This window comes from Ursus maritimus, unplaced genomic scaffold (assembly GCF_017311325.1).
Source record: "Ursus maritimus isolate PB19 unplaced genomic scaffold, ASM1731132v1 scaffold_5, whole genome shotgun sequence".
In the NCBI taxonomy this organism is placed as follows: Eukaryota; Metazoa; Chordata; class Mammalia; order Carnivora; family Ursidae; genus Ursus; species Ursus maritimus.
In genome coordinates, this window is record NW_024426663.1 from 86,768,643 (window position 1) to 86,790,787 (window position 22,145).

At 37.3% G+C, this 22,145-nt stretch overlaps 1 protein-coding gene across 1 annotated transcript; it reads left to right on the forward strand.

Moving 5' to 3' along the window:
• Positions 1–432: 432 nt before the first annotated feature.
• Positions 433–1,375, forward strand: LOC103680582 (olfactory receptor 13G1). Its single transcript, XM_008710083.2, has one exon. The coding sequence runs from the start codon at positions 452–454 to the stop codon at positions 1,373–1,375; it is 924 nt and encodes a 307-aa protein (XP_008708305.2). The 5' UTR covers positions 433–451.
• The last annotated feature ends 20,770 nt before the right edge of the window (positions 1,376–22,145 follow it).

The following is a 22,145-nucleotide window of genomic DNA, read 5'->3' on the forward strand; positions in this document are numbered from 1 at the left end:
GCCCTGTCATCTTCTTTTGTTCTAGATATCTCTGCTCACTTATGTTTCAAGAAAGATAGCATGTAGTTAACAGCTATGAGATATGCAATTATTTGTATTCTATTTCATATACATGTGATTTATGCTCAAATAAGTTTCAATTCAAAATGGTAATATTGAAATACTTGAACATATTTATTTTTCTTAACTTTTTTTTCTAGACCAGTGGCTTCAGTTTAATGAAGTCATTAATTGAAGACCATGCATCAGAAAATGATATCCACCTGGAGAATAGAGGATACTTCCTGGAAGACAGAACTCCATTGAAATTGAATTCCTGCTACAAAGTTATATCACATCAACACACAAATCACTAAATTCATACACACATATACATGTCTCCCAATAAAAGCACCCAGATCATTTTAAGTCCCAGTTGCTCACTTTCTTCAATGTCTATCATCAAAGCAGGATGAATAACAGCATCGTAACTGAGTTTATCATTCTGGGCCTCACCCAAAAACCTGAACTGCAGAGAGTTCTCTTCATTGTCTTTCTGTTCATGTACCTGCTGGCCTTTCTTGGCAATGCACTTATTGTCGTTGCCATAATCTATAACACCACCTTGCATACACCCATGTATGTTTTCCTTCTGGTACTGGCTATTGTGGATATCATCTGCACGACAAGCATTATACCAAAGATGCTGGGAGCCATGCTAACATCAGGACAGAGCATTTCCTATGGAAGCTGCATGTCCCAGCTCTTCTTCTTCACGTGGTCCCTGGGTGCTGAGATGGTTCTCTTCACCACAATGGCCTATGACCGCTATGTGGCCATCTGTTTCCCTCTTCGATACAGAACTATTATGAACGACCATATGTGTGTGGCCTTGCTCAGCATTACCATGGTGATTTCAGTAACCAATTCCTGGGTACACACTGGTCTCATACTGAGGCTGACCTTCTGTGGGCCAAACACCATTGACCACTTCTTCTGTGAGATACCCCCACTGCTGTCTTTGTCCTGCAGCCCCGTGAGACTCAATGAGGTGATGGTGTATGTTGCTGATATCACCCTAGCCATAGGTGACTTCACACTCACCTGCATCTCCTATGGTTTTATCATTGCTGCCATTCTCCGCATCCGCACAGCAGAAGGCAAGAGGAAGGCGTTCTCAACATGCTCATCCCACCTCATAGTGGTGTCCCTTTACTACTCCCCTGTAATCTACACCTATATCCGCCCTGCTTCCAGCTACTCATTTGAAAGGGACAAGGTGATAGCTGCACTCTATACTCTTGTGACCCCAACATTAAACCCAATTGTGTATAGTTTCCGAAACAAGGAGATGCAGACAGGAATTCAGAAAGTTTTTGCATTTCTGAAACATTAGTGGCTTCAAAAGGGAATGGCAGCTCTGTACTCCAGAATCATCTCCTAGAACATCTCAGATTTTGCTGATCATTTATAGATATTTCCTGCCCAAGTTTGCCTATTCTCTCTTAAAAACAACGTTTCGTTCCACTATGAATCACACACAGTCTTAGCTCCTGATTTCTAAAATGCATTTACTTTCTTACCATTTCACTAATGATTTATACTTTTCACTTTACATATTTCTAAGATACTTTCTTTCATGAAAACTTCCACAACTAAACACAGTAAATGTGAAGTGTTTCTCTCATTCCTATTCTATTCCTAGCTTTCTCATTGTCGCTACAATTTTGTATCTTTTAAATTTTAACGTCTGTAATGTAATATACATACCACCTCACATAAATATATATCATGATATATATCCCAACATCTTTCGAAAAATATATGCATTTTTTCCTTCCCATATATGCATATACATGAGCATTTGTCTGTTAGCACACATAAAAAGATTTCTTCTAATATTATAAAATTAATCAGTCTGTGAATCAAATCATGTCTGTCATTTCTGTAATAAGAAAATACATTGCAGGGGCGCCTGGGTGGCACAGCGGTTAAGCGTCTGCCTTCGGCTCAGGGCGTGATCCCAGCATTCTGGGATCGAGCCCCACATCAGGCTCCTCCGCTAGGAGCCTGCTTCTTCCTCTCCCACTCCCCCTGCTTGTGTTCCCTCTCTCGCCGGCTGTCTCTCTCTCTGTTGAATAAATAAATGAAATCTTTAAAAAAAAGAAAATACATTGCATTACTTTGAGACTTTCTGTGACACAGGCAGTAGTTTTCCCTTGAAATCAGTTATAATTAGTGTTCCACTGCAATATTTTTAAAATACAGGCATTTTGTCTTACTAATCGTCCTGAAACAATCTAGTTCATGTCATTGATGCCTGCTCTAGAATTTACTTCATGAAAACAATAACCATATATTATTGTTGGTATTTTTTTATATTGCATGTAATGAGGAATTCTAAATAAATTAATACATAACAGACAAGAACAGAAGGATTCCCCTAATGCCTTCTAGCTGAAGACCATTCTCAGCAAACATGTAGGTGAACAAGCTGAATTTATTGCATGAGGAGACAGGACAGCATGGGTTAGTAAGAGGACATTAGAAGAACTTTTTGGGATTTTGGGGGGTACTTGATGAAAAATCACACAAATATGATTTTTCCTAGGTTGAGTCAGAAAATGAGGGAAATTTATTTAGGGGGCATATAGAATAAACATTGTTAAGCTGTGATTGGTAAATAAGTAGCAATGGATGATTTCAACTAGGAGAAGGAGATAATTATCATTTCTGATGTTTGGACTGCATTCTCATTTTCATGGGCTCAGATATGCCAATGGAGTGGACTTGCTTCTATCTTGCTCTATCATAGTGACATTTTATGATGCTGATGTTGTGTGTGTGTGTGTGTGTGTGTGTGTGTGTGTGTGTGTGTGTGTTGATGATCAGCAGAAAACCATGGCCTACCTGTTTAGCCAAATGAGCAGAGTAGAAATTAGGCAGAGGCTGTTTTCTTTCTTTCTTTCTTTCTTTCTTTCTTTCTTTCTTTCTTTCTTTCTCTTTCTTTCTCTTTCTTTCTTTCTTTCTCTCTTTCTTTCTTTCTTTCTTTCTTCTTTTCTTTAAAATTAAGCTCATAGATGACTGTCTTCATTATTTTCTCTTCCTTATTAAAGAGAGACACATGGAGGCCAAATAAACAAAACAAATTAATTCCTTTAGAAAGAGAAATATAAAACAATTGCCTGAAAGTGTTCCTTTTTTTGAAATTAGGTGGTTATAAGCATGTTTTGAAAAAAAGTGAGACAATAATTTGAAACATTCAGATGTATTTTCATTCTGAATTTTTTTTCCTAAGTGGAAAATTTTTAAAGGAAACTAATTCTGGACCCCCTCCTCTCAGAATTTGTTGCACTGTTGCTCCTATATTATCTTTTTTATTATTATATTGTGCATTGCATTTTGTAATATGTATATTTTGGACTATCTTGCATGATTTCTAACTAACCAATTATACTGGCGTGTATAACTCATGCAACAGAGAGAGAATGAACTCTGTGTATAGCTAGACATCTAGAATATTTATGTGTTTGTTATCCAAAGGAGAGCATAGACCAGGTGAAGTAAAAATTGTATCTTCCCCATATTTCTTGCACAGTACCTTGTACCTCTTAGCATTGCAAACATCCATCTTAAGTTATAAGCCTATTGCACATTTTTTTTTAAATTTTAGAAGTAAGAGACAAGAGTGGTTTCAGTATTTTGTGCCATTTATATGTTGATATGTGATTGTGGGATGGGGAGAACTGTGGTGTATAACGGATTTCCCCTTCATTGTATCTCATACTTGATATAGTGTATGATGAATATTCATCATACGATGAATCATATGATCATTGTATGATGATTTGGGCTGGTTCCCTTAGAACACTGGTTTTTTATAATAATAATTTTTTAATAATAATTTTTTATTATGTTATGTTAGTCACCATACAATGCATCCCTAGTTTTTGATGTAAACTTCCATGATTCATTACTTGCATATAACACCCAGTGCACCATGCAGTATATGCCCTCCTTACTACCCATCACCAGCCTATCCCAATCCCCCACCCCCTCCCCTACAAAGCCCTCAGTTTGTTTCCCAGAGTCCATTGTCTCTCATGGTTCATTCCCCCTTCTGTTTACCCCCTCTTCATTCTTCCCTTTCTTCTCCTACCAATCTTCCTACTTCTTATGTTCCATAAATGAGTGAAACCATATGATAATTGTCTTTCTCTGCCTGACTTATTTCACTTAGCATTATCTCCTCCAGTTCCACCCATGTTGCTTTAAATGTTGTGAAATGTATAACACTGATTTTAAGAGACAGGCATTCTGAGTTTGGACCTCATGTAGATTATTTTAGATTTCATTGGAGAAATATCCTATTCCACTGAACACAAATGTAGGGAAAAGCCTTGGTAAGTTTCTAATATGTTCAGCTACCAGATAATACAGAATACTACTTCTGTCTTTTTAAACCAGTACATAGATTTATGCCTCATGCAATGGAAGTTTGGTGTGCAAAATCAATAGTGACTATATCCACTCAAGGATATCAGCAAGAACTGGTATCCTTCAAGTTTGTTTTTGTTGTTGTTTTGTTTTGTTTGTCCTGCTATACTTTGTTTTTCCTAGGGTCATTAATGGCTTCTATATTCCTAGCTATTTGAATCATGACCCAGGCAGAATAAAGACTAAATTGGAGATGTCAAAAGGTATGTGAATCTTCACCTATTATTTTAAACTCTTGTTTCACCTTTATTGAGGTATAATTAATAACTAAATGTGTAAGATATACCCAGTGTATCTGATGATTTTGTAAAATAAGAATCACTCAATAACCATGCACTCACATCACACTGGCCATACCTCTATTACTGTACCATCTCAGACTGTAAGAACTGACTAGAGGAGCAACTCTGGAGACCAGGTACTTGGCATCCCTAAACAAATTTATAGTTAACATACATGGGGAAGGGATGGAGGTATTCATATTATCCCAATTATTAGTAGTACATATTGACAAATAAAAACACAGATTTGGGATCACAAACTTAATGGCTGTGTAAAATTTCATTGAGAAATGGCGAGTACCAAGACTGAGACCACAGTAATACCAGATGCAAAATGCCACTTGGGACAGTTATGAGGTTTGGCATAAAATTTGTATCTTCAAAAATTTTGACCACCAGTAACATTTATATTTATATATTATGTAATATAAAATATTTAAATATAGATAAAATTATATGTTAAAGGCAAAATGAATAACATTTTAATAGGCTTTAATATAATTAACTTATTAATGATACACCCATTTTGATCACAATCATACAAAATAAAATTAAATCATATTAATAATTGTATTTTTCATAAAAGCAATATAAGTAAATATGTCTCCATGTTTTTGAAATCTTGTTTAATACTTCATGATTAGTGAATAGAAGACCTGGCTCTGATGATGAATTCTGATTATACTGTATACAGTATCATACTATAATATTTATGTTTACTGACTACCAGAGCTAAAAATGACATCTCACAACACATTTTTTTTAAAGATTTTATTTATTTATTCAACAGAGATAGAGACAGCCAGCGAGAGAGGGAACACAAGCAGGGGGAGTGGGAGAGAAAGAAGCAGGCTCATAGTGGAAGAACCTGATGTGGGGCTCGATCCCATAATGTCAGGATCACACCCTGAGCCGAAGGCAGACTTAACCGTTGTGCCACCCAGGCGTCCCCTCACAATACATCTTATTCCAAAATGGGGCAAATACATGAATGGTCATGCTTACTGAATCATGGCACTTCTTAGTATATTTCTACATATATACCAACATGCTGTTGGAATTCGATCTTACAGAGAAGTCTGAAACAGTTGTAGGCTTGTTTTATTTAAAATGGGTAATGAACAGACTTGAACTTCTTCTTGTGGCAATTTAAAAACAGGTTAGAGAATTGTTCCTAGTCGTAACTATGTGTACAATGAGATTTTAGATATCATTTGCTTACATAATTTTATCCAGCAAAATCTCATGACGGTAGACATATTTTTAAACATTGAGTCTTAATATTTAAAAATATATCACTAGTTCTTTTTTTTCCAAAAAATAAGTTAATTTCACATTTGTTTTTAAAATGCAACCTCTAGGGTGGTCTGGATGACACAGTCAGTTAAGTCTCCAACTCTTCGTTCTGGTCATGGTCTCAGTGTCCTGGGTTGGAGCCCCGCATTGGGCTCTGTGCTCAACAGGGAGCCTGCTTGAGGATTCTTTCTATTCCTCTTATTCTGCCCCTACCACCACTCATGCCTGCTCTATCTCTCTCTCTCTGTAAAATAATAAGCATTTTTTAAATGCAGCTTCTACATTTTATTTTTTAAAATAATTTTTATTTTGTTATATTAGTCACCATACAGTACATCCCCAGTTTTTGAAACAATGTTCCATGATTTATTACATGCATATAAAACTCAGTGCACCATGCAATATGTGCCCTCCTTAATACCCATCACTGGCCTATCCAAACCCCCCACACCCCTGCCCTCTGAAGCCCTCAGTTTGGTTCCCAGAGTCCACAGTCTCTCATGGTTCATTAACCCTTCTGTTTACCCCCCTTCATTCTTCCCTTCCTTCTCCTACTGATCTTCCTGTATCTTATGTTCCATAAATGAGTGAAACCATATGATAATTGTCTTTCTCTGCTTGACTTATTTCACTTAGCATAATCTCCTCCAGTCCCATCCATGTTGCTGCCAATGTTGAGAAATCATTCTTTGTGATGCCTGAGTAATATTCCATTGTATATATAGACCACAACTTCTTAATCCAGTCATCTGTTGACGTGCATCATGGCTCCATCCACAATTTAGTTATTGTGGATAATGCTGCTATGAACATTGGGGTGCATATGGCCCTTCTCTTCACTACATCTGTATCATTGGGGTAAATACCCAGTATTACAATTACTGGATCATAGGGTAGCTCAAATTTTAACTTTTTAAGGGACTTCCACAACGTTTTCCAAAGTGGCTATACCAACTTGCATTCCCACCAACAATGTAAGAGGGATCCCCTTTGTCCACATCCTCTCCAACATTTGTTCTTTCATGCCTTGTCATTTTTTGCCATTATAACTGGCATAAGGTGGTATCTCAATGTGGTTTTGATTTGAATTTCCCTGATGGCTAATGATTTTGAACATTTTTTCATGTGTCTGTTGGCCATTTGTATGTCTTCTTTGGAAAAGTGTCTGTTCATATCTTCTGCCCATTGTTTGATTTGATTATTTGTTTCCCATGTATTTAGTTTGAGAAGTTCTTTGTAGATCTTAATACCAGTCTTTTATCTGTAGCATCATTTGAAAATATATTCTCCCATTCTGTGGACTTCCTCTTAGTTTTTTTGACTGTTTCCTTGGCTGTGCAGAAGCTTTTCATCTTGAGGAAGTCCCACTAGTTCATTTTTGCTTTTGTTTCTCTTGCCTTTGGAGATGTGTCATGAAGAAAGTTGCTGTGGCCGATGTCAAAGAGGTTACAGCCTATGTTCTCCTCTAGGATTTTGATGGATTCCTGTCTCACATTGAGGTCTTTCATCCATTTGGTGTTTCTCTTTGTGTATGGTGTGAGAGAGTGGTCAAGTTTCATTGTTTTGCATGTAGCTGACCAATTGTCCCAGCACCATTTATTGAAGAGACTGTCTTTTTTCCACTGGATGTTTTTTCCTGCTTTACCAAAGATTAGTTGCCCAAAGAGCTGAGGGTCCATTTCTGGGATCTCTATTCTGTTCCATTGGTCTATGTGTCTGCTTTTGTGCCAGTACCATCCTGTCTTTGTGATCACAGTTCTGTAGTACAGCTTGAAATCAGGCAACGTGATGCCCCCAGCTTTGTTTTCCCTTTTCAACATTTCCTTGGCAATTCAGGGCCTTTTCTGGTTCCACACAAATTTAAGGGCTGTTTGTTCCATCTCTTCGAAAAATGTCATTGTATTTGGATTGAGATCACATTGAAAGTGTAGATTTCTCTAGGTATCATAGACATTTTAACTATGTTTATTCTTCCAATTCCTGAGCATGGAATATTTTTCCATCTTTTTGTGTCTTCTTCAATGTATTTCAAGAATGATTTGTAGTTTTTAGAATATAGATCCTTTACGTCTCTGGTTAATTGTGAGATAACATATGATTTTTGGTGCTATTGTAAATGGAATGCATTCCCTAATTTCTCATTCTTCAGTCTCATTGTTCGTGTATAGAAATGCAATGATTTCTGAGCATTGATTTTGTATCCTGGCACATTACTGAATTGCTTTATATGTTCTAGTAGTTTGGGGGTGGAGTCTTTGGGGTTTTCTGTATAGAGAACCATGTCATCTGCGAAGAGAGACAGTTTGACTACTTCTTTGCCAATTTGGATACCTTTTATCCCTTTTTGTTGTCTGATTGCTGTTGCAAGGACTTCTAATACTATGTTGAACAATAATGGCGAGAGTAGGCATCCTTGCCGTGTTCCTGATTGTAAGGGAAAGGATTTCAGCTTTTCCCCATTAGAATGATATTTGCTGTGGGCTTTTCATAGATGGTTTTTATGAAATTGAGGAATGTGCCCTTTATCCCTACACTCCGAAGGGTTTTAATCAGGAAAGGATTCTGTATTTGTCAAATGCTTTTTCTGCATCAATTGAGAGGATCATACGGTTCTTGACTTTTTCTTGTTGATATGATGTATTACACTGATTGATTTGCAAATGTTGAACTAAACTTGCCTCCCAGGGATGAATCCCACTTGGTCGTGATGGATAAACCTTTTAATGTACTGTTGGATCCTATTAGCTAGGATCTTGTTGAGAATTTTGGCATCCATATTCATCAGGGAAATCGGTCTGTAATTCTCCTTTTTGATGGTGTCTTTGCTTCGTTTGGGGATCAAGGTAATACTGCCCTCATAGAATGAGTTTGGAAGTTTTCCTTCTGTTTCTATTTTCTGGAACAGCTTCAGAAGAATAGGGATTATTTCTTCTTTGAATGTTTGGTAGAATTCCCTGGGGAATCCGTCAGTTCCTGGACTCTTGTTTTGGGGAGGTTTTTGGTCACGGCTTCAAACTTTTCATAATTAATTGGTCTGTTTAAATAATCAATTTCTTCCTGTTTCTGTCTTGGTAGTTTATAGGTTTCCAGGAAGGCATCCATTTCTTCCAGGTTGTTTAATTTATTGGCATAAAGCTGTTGACAAAAGTTTCTAATGATCTTTCCTATTTCATTGGTGTTGGTTGTGACCTCCCCCTTTTCATTCATAATTTTATTAACTTGGGTCTTTTCTCTATTCTTTTGATTAAGTTCTGCCAGTGGCTTATTGATCTTATTTATTCTTTTAAAGAACCAGCTTCTAGTTCTGTTGATCTGCTCTTCTGTGCTACTGGTTTCTTTTTTTTTTTTTTTTTTAACGATTTTTTATTATATTATGTTAGTCACCATACAGTACATCCCCGGTTTCATTAGTTGCATATAACACCCAGTGCAGCATGCCATATGTGCCCTCCTTACTACCCATCACCGGTCTATCCCATTCCCCCACCCCCCTCCCCTCTGAGGCCCTCTGTTTGCTACTGGTTTCTAATTCATTGATCTCTGCTTTAATCTTGACCAACTGCCTTCTTGTGTGTGGGTTAGGCCTGTTCTTCTGTTCCAGCTCCAGCTTCTTGAGGTGAGAATATAAAAAATGTATTTTAGATTCTTCTATTCTTTTGAGTGAGGCTTGGATGGCTATGTATTTTCCCCTTAGGACTGCCTTTGCAGTGTCCCATAAGTTTTGGACCACTGTGTTTTCATTCTCGTTGGTTTCCAGAAATTGTTTAAACTGATTTTTAATTTGCTGGTTTACCCAATCGTTCTTGAGCAGGATGGTTCTTAGTTTCCAAGTGTTTGAGTTTCCTTGAAATTTTTCCTTGTGATGGAGTTTCAGTTTCAAAGCACTGTGGTCTGAGAATATGCAGGGAATAATCTCAGTCTCTTGGTATCAGTTGAGACCTGTTTTGTTACACAGGATATGGTCTATTCTGGAGAAAGTTCCATGTGTGCGAAAAGAATGAGTATTCTGTTGTTCTGGGGTGTAGTGTTCTGTATATATCTATGAGGTCCATCTGGTCCAGTATTTCATTCAAAGCTCTTGTGTTTGTTGATTTTCTGCTTAAGTGATCTGTGTATTGCTGATAGTGAAGTGTTGATGTCCCCTACTACTAACATATTTTTATCTGTATGTCTCTTTTTTCTGGTTAAGAGTTAGCTTGTGTATCTACCTGCTCCCCTGTTGGGGCATAGATATTTATAATTGTCATATCCACTTGATGAATACATCCTTTAAGAATAATATAGTGTCCTTTTGTATCTCTATCTACATTCTTTAGTTTAAAATCTAATCTGTCTGATATGAGAATTGCTACCCCAGTTTTCTTTTGAGGTCCATTGGCATGAAAGATGTTTTTCCATACCTTCACTTTCAGTCTGGATGTATCTTTATGTTCAAGATGAGTCTCTTGTAGATAGCAAATGGATGGGTCATGTCTTTTTATCCAATCTGCAACTCTGTGGCATTTTATGGGAGCATTTAGACAATTCACATTGAGAGTGATTATTGAGAGGTATGATTTTAATGGTGTCATGTTGCCTGTGACGTCTTTGTTTGTATATTGTAAATTTCTGTTCTGTATCACTCTTGGGGACTTGTTACTTTTATAGAACCCCCTTAATATCTCACGTAGGGCTGGCTTGGTGGTGATGAATTCCTTCAGTTTCTGCCAATCCGGGAAGGTCTTTATCTCTCCATCAATTCTGAAAGACAGCCTTGTTGGATAAAGGATCCTTGGCTGCATGTTTTTCTCAGATAGAGCTTTGAAAATACCCTGCCAACCCTTCCCAGCCTGCCAGGTCTCTGTAGACAGATCTGACTTTATTCTGATATTTTTCCCTCTGTATGTGCGGATTTTCTTCCCCCTGGCTGCTTTCAATACTGTATCCATGGATCTAATATTTGCTAATTGCACTATGACGTGACGTGGCGTAGGTCTGTTCTCATTGATCTTGGGAGTGGTCTTCTCTGCCTCTTGGATATGAATGCTTGTTTCCTTTTCCAGATTAGGGAAGTTCTCAACTACAATTTGTTCACATATCTTTCCTAGACCTTTCTCTTTCTCCACCCCTTCAGAGATGCCAGTGATTCTGACATTGGAACATTTCACTGAGTCAGTAATCTCCCGTAATCTACATTCTTGAGATTGGATTTTTTTGAGCCAAGTTTCTTTTTTAATTTTCTCTTCTACTATCTCATCCTCTAATTCACTAATTCGTTCTTCTGCCTCATTTACCCTAGCAGTCAGAATATCTAGTTTTGACTGCATTTGATTCATAGAATTTTTAAATTTCTTCCAGACTCGCTCTCATTTCTGCCCTTAGAGATTCTATATTCTCATTAATATTTTTGTTAATAGTTTTTTCAAGCCTACACATCATCTTGACCATTGTTACTCTGAATCCATTTCTGATAATTTGATTATGTCCATATTCGCTAGTTCTGTGGCAGAAGCCACAGACTCATTATCTTTTCTTTGCTGGGGGGGATTTCTCCTCCTTGTCATTCATTTGAGGAGAGGTTGCAGGGATGCCCAGAGCCCAAATTATTGACCAGGACCCAGGCAGTATGTACTCATTTTATAGGGACCTTATGGATGTAGGCTTCTTGATTTATCAGCCTGCCTTCTGGGGGAGGGGCCTGCCATGCTGATATTCAGGCAACCCTCTTTGGGTAGAGTTGTCCTGTCCCCTGCGAGGGGCAATAGGGATGGGCACAATGTGAGCCAGCATTTCCGGGCTTTTGTTCTCTGGTGGCTTTCCCTGGCAGTTTGCTGTGCCTCTTCTGAGAGTCAGAGCAGCAGTGGCCATATACTAGCCTCTGTCTCAGAATAGAGAGATTGCAGTACGGTCCCCACTGAGCTCTCTTGGCCACTTTAGCTCTGTTTCTGTCGGTGCTGCTAAAAACCCTGCAGCATCCTGGGTTGTGCACCCCACAGCTGCTCTCCCAGCCCTCACATCCAGTCACGGAACTTTCTGTCCTTTGTGCTTCTTACACCGCCAGCTGCCCCTGGTTGCCGCTCATGCTCCCGAGCTCCTTGTTTCAGTATGGTTTGTGCACACTCCAGAGCCGGTTTTCAGTCTGGTCGCTCACGTGGTCCCGAGCTCCCAGTATTAGCCTGGTTCCAGTGAGCTCTCCAGAGCTCCGGGTTTCACTCTGGTCATGTGCCCTCCCAAGTTCTCAGTTTCAGTCTAGTTCGAGTGTGAGCTCCGGACCTCCAGTTTTTAGTTTGGATGTGTGTGTGCCCCCGAGCTCCCAGTTTTAGTCCGGTTCCAGTGAGCGCTCTGGAGATCCGTTTTTCAGTCTGGTCACACTCACATTCCCAGGCTCAGGGTCTCATTCTGCTCTCTTGCAGGTGCTGGTCTGTGAGTCCGGCCCCTCCCCAGTGCAGGTGGCTACCACTTCCCAGTGCCCAAGCCTGTCAGCTCCCTCACCCTTTGGTTTATCTTCCAATATCTGTGCACAGTTTCATGGCTCCCTGCATTGTACCTCAAAATTTAGTGCTGGAGATGTTCATTTGTAGAGATCCAGATGTATCTTCCTGCATCTCAGGCTGATTCTGTGGTTTTTCAGGATGGTCTGGTAGATATCCAGCTCGACTCAGGGGACCAGCTGAAAAAGGGGTCCCTCTCTCCTCCACCATCTTTTCTCCTCCTTGCAGAAAGTGGTCACTTTTCTGTTCATAGAGTTTCTGCTACTCTTTTCTTCATTCTCCAGTTGCATTCATAGGTATTCAGAATGGTTGGTAGCTCTCTAGCTGAATTCCTGGGACCAGACGAACTTTATTTATCCTGCTTCTCTGCCATCTTGGAATGCCCCCAGCTTCTACATTTTAAGGACAGTATATGTGTTAACTTTGAGCTAAGAATGTTACAAACATCTCTAAAATGTTGGTAGCATTTTGGAATTTTTGTTAAAATCAAATGTCTTATATTACAATTAATCAAAATGACTTTAAAACAAAGTAACATGACTGTGTATATTCCATGTGATATAACCTAAATGCAAAGAATTTCTGAAGTTTTTAAATGTTTTCATTTAACATATGATTTCAAGATAAAATACATAAAATCTTCCACTTAAACTCACCATTTTTAACAATAAAAATTTTACAAGATTAAAAAAATACAAGAATTCATGATATAGTTTATGTTTAAACTATGTTTAATCCTTAGCTTTGTCCATTAAAAAAAAAGTTAGAAATAATAACTAATACAACAAAAATGAACACTACCACCCTTGAGATTGTGATATCTAAAAACTATTTCCTATAAAAAGAATCACAAATCCTTAGAGTAATGATAGGGTACAGGTACAGAGTAGAATTTACCTATAGCAATCTGGGAATTTGTGGTCATACCAGAAAACATGAATGTGACCAAATAGGGTCATGGCAAATGGACCTAGGCAACAAGCTATACACTTCTACTGCCAAGGATTGGACATTTGTGTACCAATATGGATAATGATCACATGAATTTAATACAGCAAATATGTTTAAATTAAGGAGTTTCAAATTACCCTAAAATGCTTTGGTGAACACTGGGTGATTTTAGGAACAAACTCATTAAAACTAGTAAAAGAAAAAATAGTCTTTTTTTCACTTGCTATATAATCTATATATTAGGAATTAAAGTTGCCAAATTGGCTTATGTTTGGTGAGTGAGTTGTCTTTAAGGATTTCAGCTAACAAATGAAGAAAAAAGACACAATGTCAATAACATCACTTTGTATACTCTAATGACTGCAAAAACCTAGGCAATGATCTTTAAAATTTGCTGAAAACTTCAAAATATAGAGAACCACATATATATATCATCTTGCCCAAAAAAATGACAGTATCATCAAACTTTTATATCTAACAATAAATTAATGGTAATTGCAGGGTTTAGGGAAGATGACATCATGAATATGCATCCAGCAAAATCCAGACTACAAGAATCTGTTCATTACAAACTAGCTACTTTATTTGACAAGAATAAAAGGGCAAAATTAAAAATAAATGCGTAAAAAGGCAAACCAATAGAACAAAAGTATTTAGAGGGTTTATCAAACAATTGCAAAGTACTTATTTATTTATATCCTAATCAGGAAAACCCAATTTATAACTTAGAAGTCAATTATAAAAATATCAACTCGAGGACACTGTGAAGATGGCAGAGTTGGAGAAACCTAATGTAGCCTTCTCCCACACAACTAGATAACACTTAAAGTGTAAGTAACTCAGAAAAGGATCTGAAGATTGGCAGTACAAACTCCACAGCTAAAGGTAGAGAAGAAGGCACATTAAGGATGGTAGGAAAGGTGGAGATATGATGGAGAGTTAAACTAGTCATGGCCAGCTGTGGTAGAGAATCCAGCATTATGGAGAAGGGTGGAAAACAGACTATCACACCAGGGAGCCAACATGGGGAAGACAAATTCCCATATTTGGCTTTGAAAGTGAGATGGTCTAAATTTCTTGGATTCTTACAACCTGCAATGCTTAAAGGCTGGAATTTTAAGTATCAATGGACTTGGCTTTCTTCCAAAAGCCCAGATGGCATTAGGAAGCTGAGTCTCTACCCTTAAAGAGACAACACAAAAACCAGCCCATGGAAACAGCATAGAAGTAGACTTTGAAAAACCCCTGGGGCATATGGGAGGGGAACTTATTTACTCATTTCAGATTCAGATTTCAGAGAAGCAGGGATCATGGGGAGACCCCCTCCAGGAACAAAAGAGCTGGCAGTGGCTATTTCTCTCCATTGTCCTTCAGCGTAAACACAGGGACACCTGCAGGAACAAGTGCTGTGATGACATTCATTAACTAACTTTCTTACACCAAGCCCTGCCCTGGCCAGTCACTGAATCTACCCTTTGTAGTTATGCTTGCCTCAATCCCAGCACTGTGGGTCTCCTTTCCCAAGAAGACCTGTGAAACCTTGCAAAACAATGTCTCCTAACCCAAGTGTTTTGAGAGCCTTTGGTCTTGGTCTTTGGTCACCACTCAGGGAAAATGAGTGCACCTTGTTAAAACTGCACTACTCATGCAGAATTTGCTGAGCAGTCACAGCCACCCTGGTGGTTACAGCATTTATAAGTCCCCTTTGGAGGAAGACCAGCACATAAAGGTTGAGGACACCATGGCCCCAAACATGGGCACTTTGTGAAGCAGGACCTGCCAGTTCCACTTTCTGCAGAAGCTGAATGTCCCTTATGGGAAAAGACCAGCATGCATACTTTGTGAGCACTGTGGGCCCACCAAAATGAGCTTTGTGGAGTGGCCTGGCCAGCCCTGGTCTCCAAAGTGGCTGTATATCCCTTGTGAAAGAGAACCAGTGTCACTTTGTTAAAAGTGTGCATCATGCCCACTACTTTCAAAAGCAGGAGACATAGCTGAGTTTCATAACACCCAAAAACAGACCCAGAGCTAGACAAAATGAAGAGAAAGAAGAAATGTCCCAAATGAAAGACCAGGACCAAATCACAGCAACAGACCTAAGTGAAACAGATAAAAGTAATATACCTCATAAAGACTATAAAGTAATAATTTGAAGGATACTCATTGGACTTGAGAAAAAAGTGCAGGCATCAAGTAATCAACCTGAACATGTGAAAGAAAAAATATGCAAAATGAGAATAGACTTAGGAAACTCAGTGACTGGATCCAGTGTAATAACATTTGCATTATAGGAATCCCAGGGGAGGAAGAGAGAAAAGGGTACAGAAAATGTATTTGAAGAAATAATAGCTGGAAACTTCCCAAAGCTTGGGAAATAAATAGATACCCAGATTCAGGAAGCATTGAGAACCCGCCCCCCCAACCAAAATCGACCCAAGAAGATCCACACAAAGACACATGGTAGTTAAAATGGCAAAAAAAGAAATGATAAAGAGAGAGTTTTAAAAGCAGCAAGAGAAAAGAAAGCAATTACATACAAGGGAAACCCCAAAAGTCTATGAGCAGATTTTTCAGCAGGAACATTGCAGGCTGGAGAGAATGGTATGATATAATGAAAGTTATGAGTCTGCAGACAAAATCTGTGGACAAAAATATTTGATTGAGCAACTCAATCATTCAGAATAGAAGGAGAAATAGAGAGTTCCTCAACAAAAGGTAAAGGAGTTGATGATCACTAAACCAGTACTAAAATAAATGTTAAAGGGAGGGGGCTCTGCATGGAAAGGAGAAGCAATGAAAAAGAGTATGAAAAGTAGGAAACACAAAAACAATATATCTGTAAGCATCAGTCAAGGGAGTCACAAAATAAAAAGATATAAAATATGACACCATAAATTTAAAATGTGAAAGGGAGGTGGAGAGAAGTAAATGGGTTCAAGCTTAAGCAGTCATCAACTTAATATAGGCTGCTATATACAGAAGATAGTATATACAAACAGAATGGTAACCACAAATCAAAAATGGTAATCGATATGCAAAGAGAAGAAATAAATCCAAGTATATCACTGAATAAGGCCTGCAAACCATGAAACAGACTAAGAAAGAAAGGGTCAGAGAAAAATTACAAAAACAGCCACAAAACAAGTAACAAAATGGCAATAAATATATACATTTCAAAAATAACTTGGAATGTAAATGGACTAAACATTAAAATCTAAAGACATAGGATAAGAGAATATATACTTTTAAAAGCCCACAAGAAATCAAGATTTGTCTATATGCTGCCTACAAGAGACTCATTTCAGACTTTAAAACACCTGCAGATTGAAAGTGAGAAGTGACATGTTGGAGAAATATTTATCATACAAATGCATGTCAAAAGAAAGTCAGAAGGGCAATACTTATGTTAGACAAAATATTTAAAACAAATAAAGGGGGAATGAAGCATGAGAGACTATGGACTCTGAGAAACAAACTGAGGGCTTCAGAGGGGAGGGGGTGGGGGAATGGGACAGGCTGGTGATGGGTAGTAAGGAGGGCACGTATTGCATAGTGCACTAGGTGTTATATGCAACTAATGAATCATCTAACTTTACATCAAAAACCAGGGATGTACTGTATGGTGACTAACATAATATAATAAAAATATTATTATAAAAAAATAAAACAAATATGGTAACAAAAGACAAAGGAAAAGACTATATAATAATAAAGGTGATGATCCAACAAAAAGATATAACAATTGTAAATTTTTATGCGCCCAATATAAGAGCACCCAAATACATAAAATAGTTAATAACTGGATACCTTGGTGGCTCGGTCAGTTAAGCATATTGCCTTTGGCTCAGGTAGTGATCCCAGGATCCTTGGATTGAGTCGCAGACTGGGCTTCTTGCTCAGTGAGAAGCATGCTTCTCCCTCTGCCTGCCACTCCCTTGCTTCTGCTCTCTCTAATAAATAAATATATAATTTTAAAAAAATTTTTAAAAATGAAAAATAAAATCAAATAGTTAATAACAGACATAAAGGAACTAATTGATAGTATGCAATAATAGTAGGGGAATATAACACCCCAAATACACAAATGGACACACCATCCAAACAAAAAATCAACAAGGAAATAGTGACTTTGAATGACACACAGGAACAGATAGATTTAATAGATATATTCAAAACATTCTATCCTAAAGCAACAAAATACACATTATTTTCAAGTGTACATGGGACATTCTCCAGAACAGATCACATCCTGGGTCACAAATCAGGCCTCAACAAATTTTAAAAAGATCAAAATCATACCATGCATTTTTTTCTGTACACAATGCTATGAAACTAGAAATCAATCACAAGAAAAAATCTGGAAGGACCACAAATACATGGAGGTTAAGTGACATACTACTAAACAACAAACAAATCAAATAAGAAATAAAAAAAAATTACACGGAAACAAGTGAAAATGAAAAAAAAAAAAAAAGGTCCCAACTCTTTAAGATGCAAGACAAGCAGTTTTAAGAGGGAATTTCAATGCAATACAGTCTTACTTCAAGAAGCAAAAAAAAAAACAAAAAACAAAAAAAAACAAAAAAAAAACACAAATTAACAACTTAACCTTAGACCTAAAGGAAATAAAGAAAGAAGAGCCAACAAAACCCAGAATAAATAGAGGAAGGAAATAATAAATAGTATTTCCAGAAACAAATGATATAGAAACTAAGAAAAACAATAGAACAGATCAATGAAACCAGGAGTGTGCTGCTTGGAAAGATAATTAAAATTGAAAAAACTCTAGCCAGAACTCAAATAAACAAAACCAGAAATGATATAAGAGAAATAACAACCAACACCACAGAAATACAAACAATTCTAAAAGAATGTTACAAAAAAAAAATGCCAAAAAATTGGCCAACTTAGAATCAATGGATGAATACCTAGAAACATACGAACTACCAAAACTGAAGCAGGAAGAAATAAAAAATTTGAACAGATCAATTACCGCCAATAAAACTGAATCAGAAAAAAACAAAACAAAACAAAAACCCTGAAATTCCCAACAAATGAAAGTCCAAGATCAGATAGTTTCACAGGGGAATTGAAGCAAATGCTTATAGAAGAGTTAACATCCATTCTTTCCAAACTATTTGAAAAAATAGAAGAGGAAAGAAAACTTCCAAATCCATTCTATGAAGCCAGCATTACCCTGATACCAGAACTAGATAAAGACGCCACAAAAAAGGAGACCTACAGTTCAATTTCCTTAATGAAGATATATGTAAAAATTCTCAATGAAATATTTGCAAACCAAATCCAACAGTATTTACCAGGATAAAGTGGCATTTATTCCCCAGATGGAATTGTGCTTCAATAACATCAAATCATTTAATATGACACAACATATCAATAAGAGAAAAGATTAAAAGATATTATCATTTCAATCTGTGTTGAAAAAAATTGGACAAAGTACAACATTCACTTATGATAAAAATTCTCAACATAATATGCTTAGAGGGAGCATTCCTAAAGACAATAAAGGCCTTATATGAAAAACCTACAGCTAACATAATACTCGATGGGGAAAAATTGAGAACATTTCCCTTAAGGTAAAGAAAAAGACAAAAATGTCCAGTCTTACCAATCTTATTCAACATACTACTGGAAGTTCTAGGCCCAAGAATCACACAACAGCAACAACAAAAATAAAAGACATGGAAATCAATAAGGAAAAAGTAAAACTTCCACTATAAGCAGATGACATGATACTATATATAGAAAACCCTAAAGAATCCACGAAAAACATACAAATGGTTAACAGACAGAGGAACATGTGTTCAACATCACTAGCCATCAGGGAAATATAAATCAAAACCACAAAGAGATACTACCTTACACCAGTTAGAATGGCAAAAATTAATGCGGCAGGAAACAACAAATGTTGGCAAGGATGTGGAGAAAGGCGAACACTCTCACACTGTTGGTGGGAATGCAAACTGGTACAGCCACTCTGGAAAACAGTATGGAGTTTCTTCAAGATGTTAAAAATAGAGCTATCCTACAACCCAGCAATTGCAATACTAGGTATTTACCCCAAAGATACAGACATAGTGAAAAGAAGGGGCACATTCACCCCAATGTTCATAGCAGCAATGTCCATGATAGCTAAACTGTGGAAGGAGAAAAGATGCCCTTCAACAAATGAATGAATAAAGAAGATGTGGTTCATATATACAACGGAATATTACTCAGACATCAGAAAGGATGAATACCTACCATTTTCATTGACATGGATGGAACTGGAGGGGATTATGCTAAGTGGAATAAGTCAAGCAGAGAAATACAATTATCATATGGTTTCACTCATTTATGGAACATAAGAAATAGGGAGATCAGTAGGAGAAGGAAGGGAAGAAGGAAGGGGGGGTAAACAGAAGGCGGAATGAACCATGAGAGGCTGTGGACTTTGGGAAACAAACTGAGGGTTTCAGAGGGGAGGGGGTAGGGGATTGTGATAGGCCGGTGATAGGTATTAAGGAGGGCACATATTGCATGGAACATTGGGTGTTGTATGCAAACAATAAATCATGGAACACTACATCAAAAACTAATGATGCACTGTATGGTGACATAACATAACATAATAAAAAAGAAAAAAGAAAAAGAAAACAATCTTTTTTACAATTGTACCAAAAATAATAAGATATCAAGAATGAACTTAACCAAAAAGTTGAAAGAGCTGTACTCTGAAAACTATAAAACATTGATGAAAGAAATTGAAAATGGCACAAGGAAATGGAAAGACATTCCATGCTGTTGGATTGGAAGAATAAAAATTGTTAAAATGTCCATATTACCAAAAGCAATCTGCACAATTAATGAAATCCCTATCAAAATACTAACAGCATTTTTCATAAAACTAGAAAGAAAAATAATTATAAAATTTGTATGGAACCACAAAAAAAATAGCCAAAGCAATCTTGAAAAAGAAAACCAAAGTTGGTGGCATCACAGTGTCAGACTTCAAGCTATATTACAAAGCTGTAATCACCAAGACAATATGATACTGGCACAAAAACAGATGCATAGATCAATAGACCAGAATAGAGAACCCAGAAATGGACCCTCAACTCTATGGTCAACTAATCTTCGACAAAGCAGGAAAGAATATCCAATGGATAAAAGACAGTCTCTTCAGATGGTGTTGGGAAAACTGGACAGCCACACACAGAAGAATGAAGCTGTATCATTTCCTTACACCATACACAAAAACAAACTCAAAATGAATGAAGGACCTAAATGTGAGACAGGAATCCTTCACCATCCTAGAGGAGAACCGAAGCAGCAACCTCTTTGACCTCAGCAGCAGCAACTTCTTCGCTAGTTATGTCTCCAAAGGCAAGGGAAACAAAAGCAAAATGAAATATTGGGACTTCATAAAGATAAAAACCTTTCATACAGCAAAAAGAACAGTTGACAAAACCATAGGAAAACCTACAGAATGGGAGAAGATATTTGTAAATGTCTCATCAGATAGAGGGCTAGTATAAAAGATATATAAAGAACTTACCAAACTCAACATCCAAAGAACAAATAGCCCAGTCAAGAAATGGGCAAAAAGACATGAACAGACACTTCTCTAAAGAAGATATACAAATACTAACAGAAACATGAAAAAAATGTTCAAGATCCATGTGGCATCAGGGAAATACAAATCAAAACCACAATGAGATACCACCTTAACACCAGTTAGAATGGCTAAAGTTAACAAGACAGGGAACAACAAGTGTTGGTGAATAGAAAGGGGAACTCTCTTATACTGTTGGTGGGAATCTAAGCTGGTAGAGCCACTCTGGAAAACAGTATGGAAGTTTCTCAAAAAGTTAAAAATAGAACTACCATACGACCCAGCAGGTGTCCTGCTAGGTATTTATCCAAATGAATCAAGTGTTGTGTTCTAAAGGGCACCTGCATCCTAATGTTTGCAGCAGCAATGTTCACAATAGCCAAACTATGGAAAGAGCCCAGATATCCATCAACAAATGAATAGATAAAGAAGATGCGGTGTATATACACAGTGGAATATTACTCAGTCATCAACATGGATGAAATCTTACCTTTTGCAGCTACGTGGATGGAACTGGAGGAGATTATGCTAAGTGAAATAAGTGAATCAGAGATAGATAATTATCATATGGCTTCATTAATATGTGGAATTTAAGAAACAAAATAGAGGATGATAAGGGAAGGGAGGGAGAAATAAAATAAGATGAAATCAGAGAGGGAGACAAAAATAAGAGATCTTAACTCTAGGAGACAAATTGAGGGTTGCTGTAGGGGAGGTGGATGAGGAGAAGAGGTGATGGGTATTAAAGAGGGCATATGGTGGAACCAACACTGGGTGTCATATGCTATCGATGAATAACTGAACTCTACATCTGAACTAATGATACACCATATCTTAATCAATTGAATTTAAATAAAGTAAGATTATAAAGAAAAAGAACACAAACAAAAATCCCTGCTTGGGAGCACAGTTTATTTTGGGTTGAGTATGTGTGTGTGTGTGTGTGTGTGTGTGTGTGTTGGGGGGAAAACAGACACTAAATTTACACAGAATAGATAAGTAAATGATATAGAATGTTAGAAGACTATTTGTGATTCGGTTAGAAAAAGTAGCAAA

What these genes read in the sequence shown, in the direction of transcription:
- LOC103680582 (XM_008710083.2), top strand. Translation starts at nt 452, where the DNA reads ATGAATAACAGCATCGTAACTGAGTTTATCATTCTGGGCCTCACCCAA.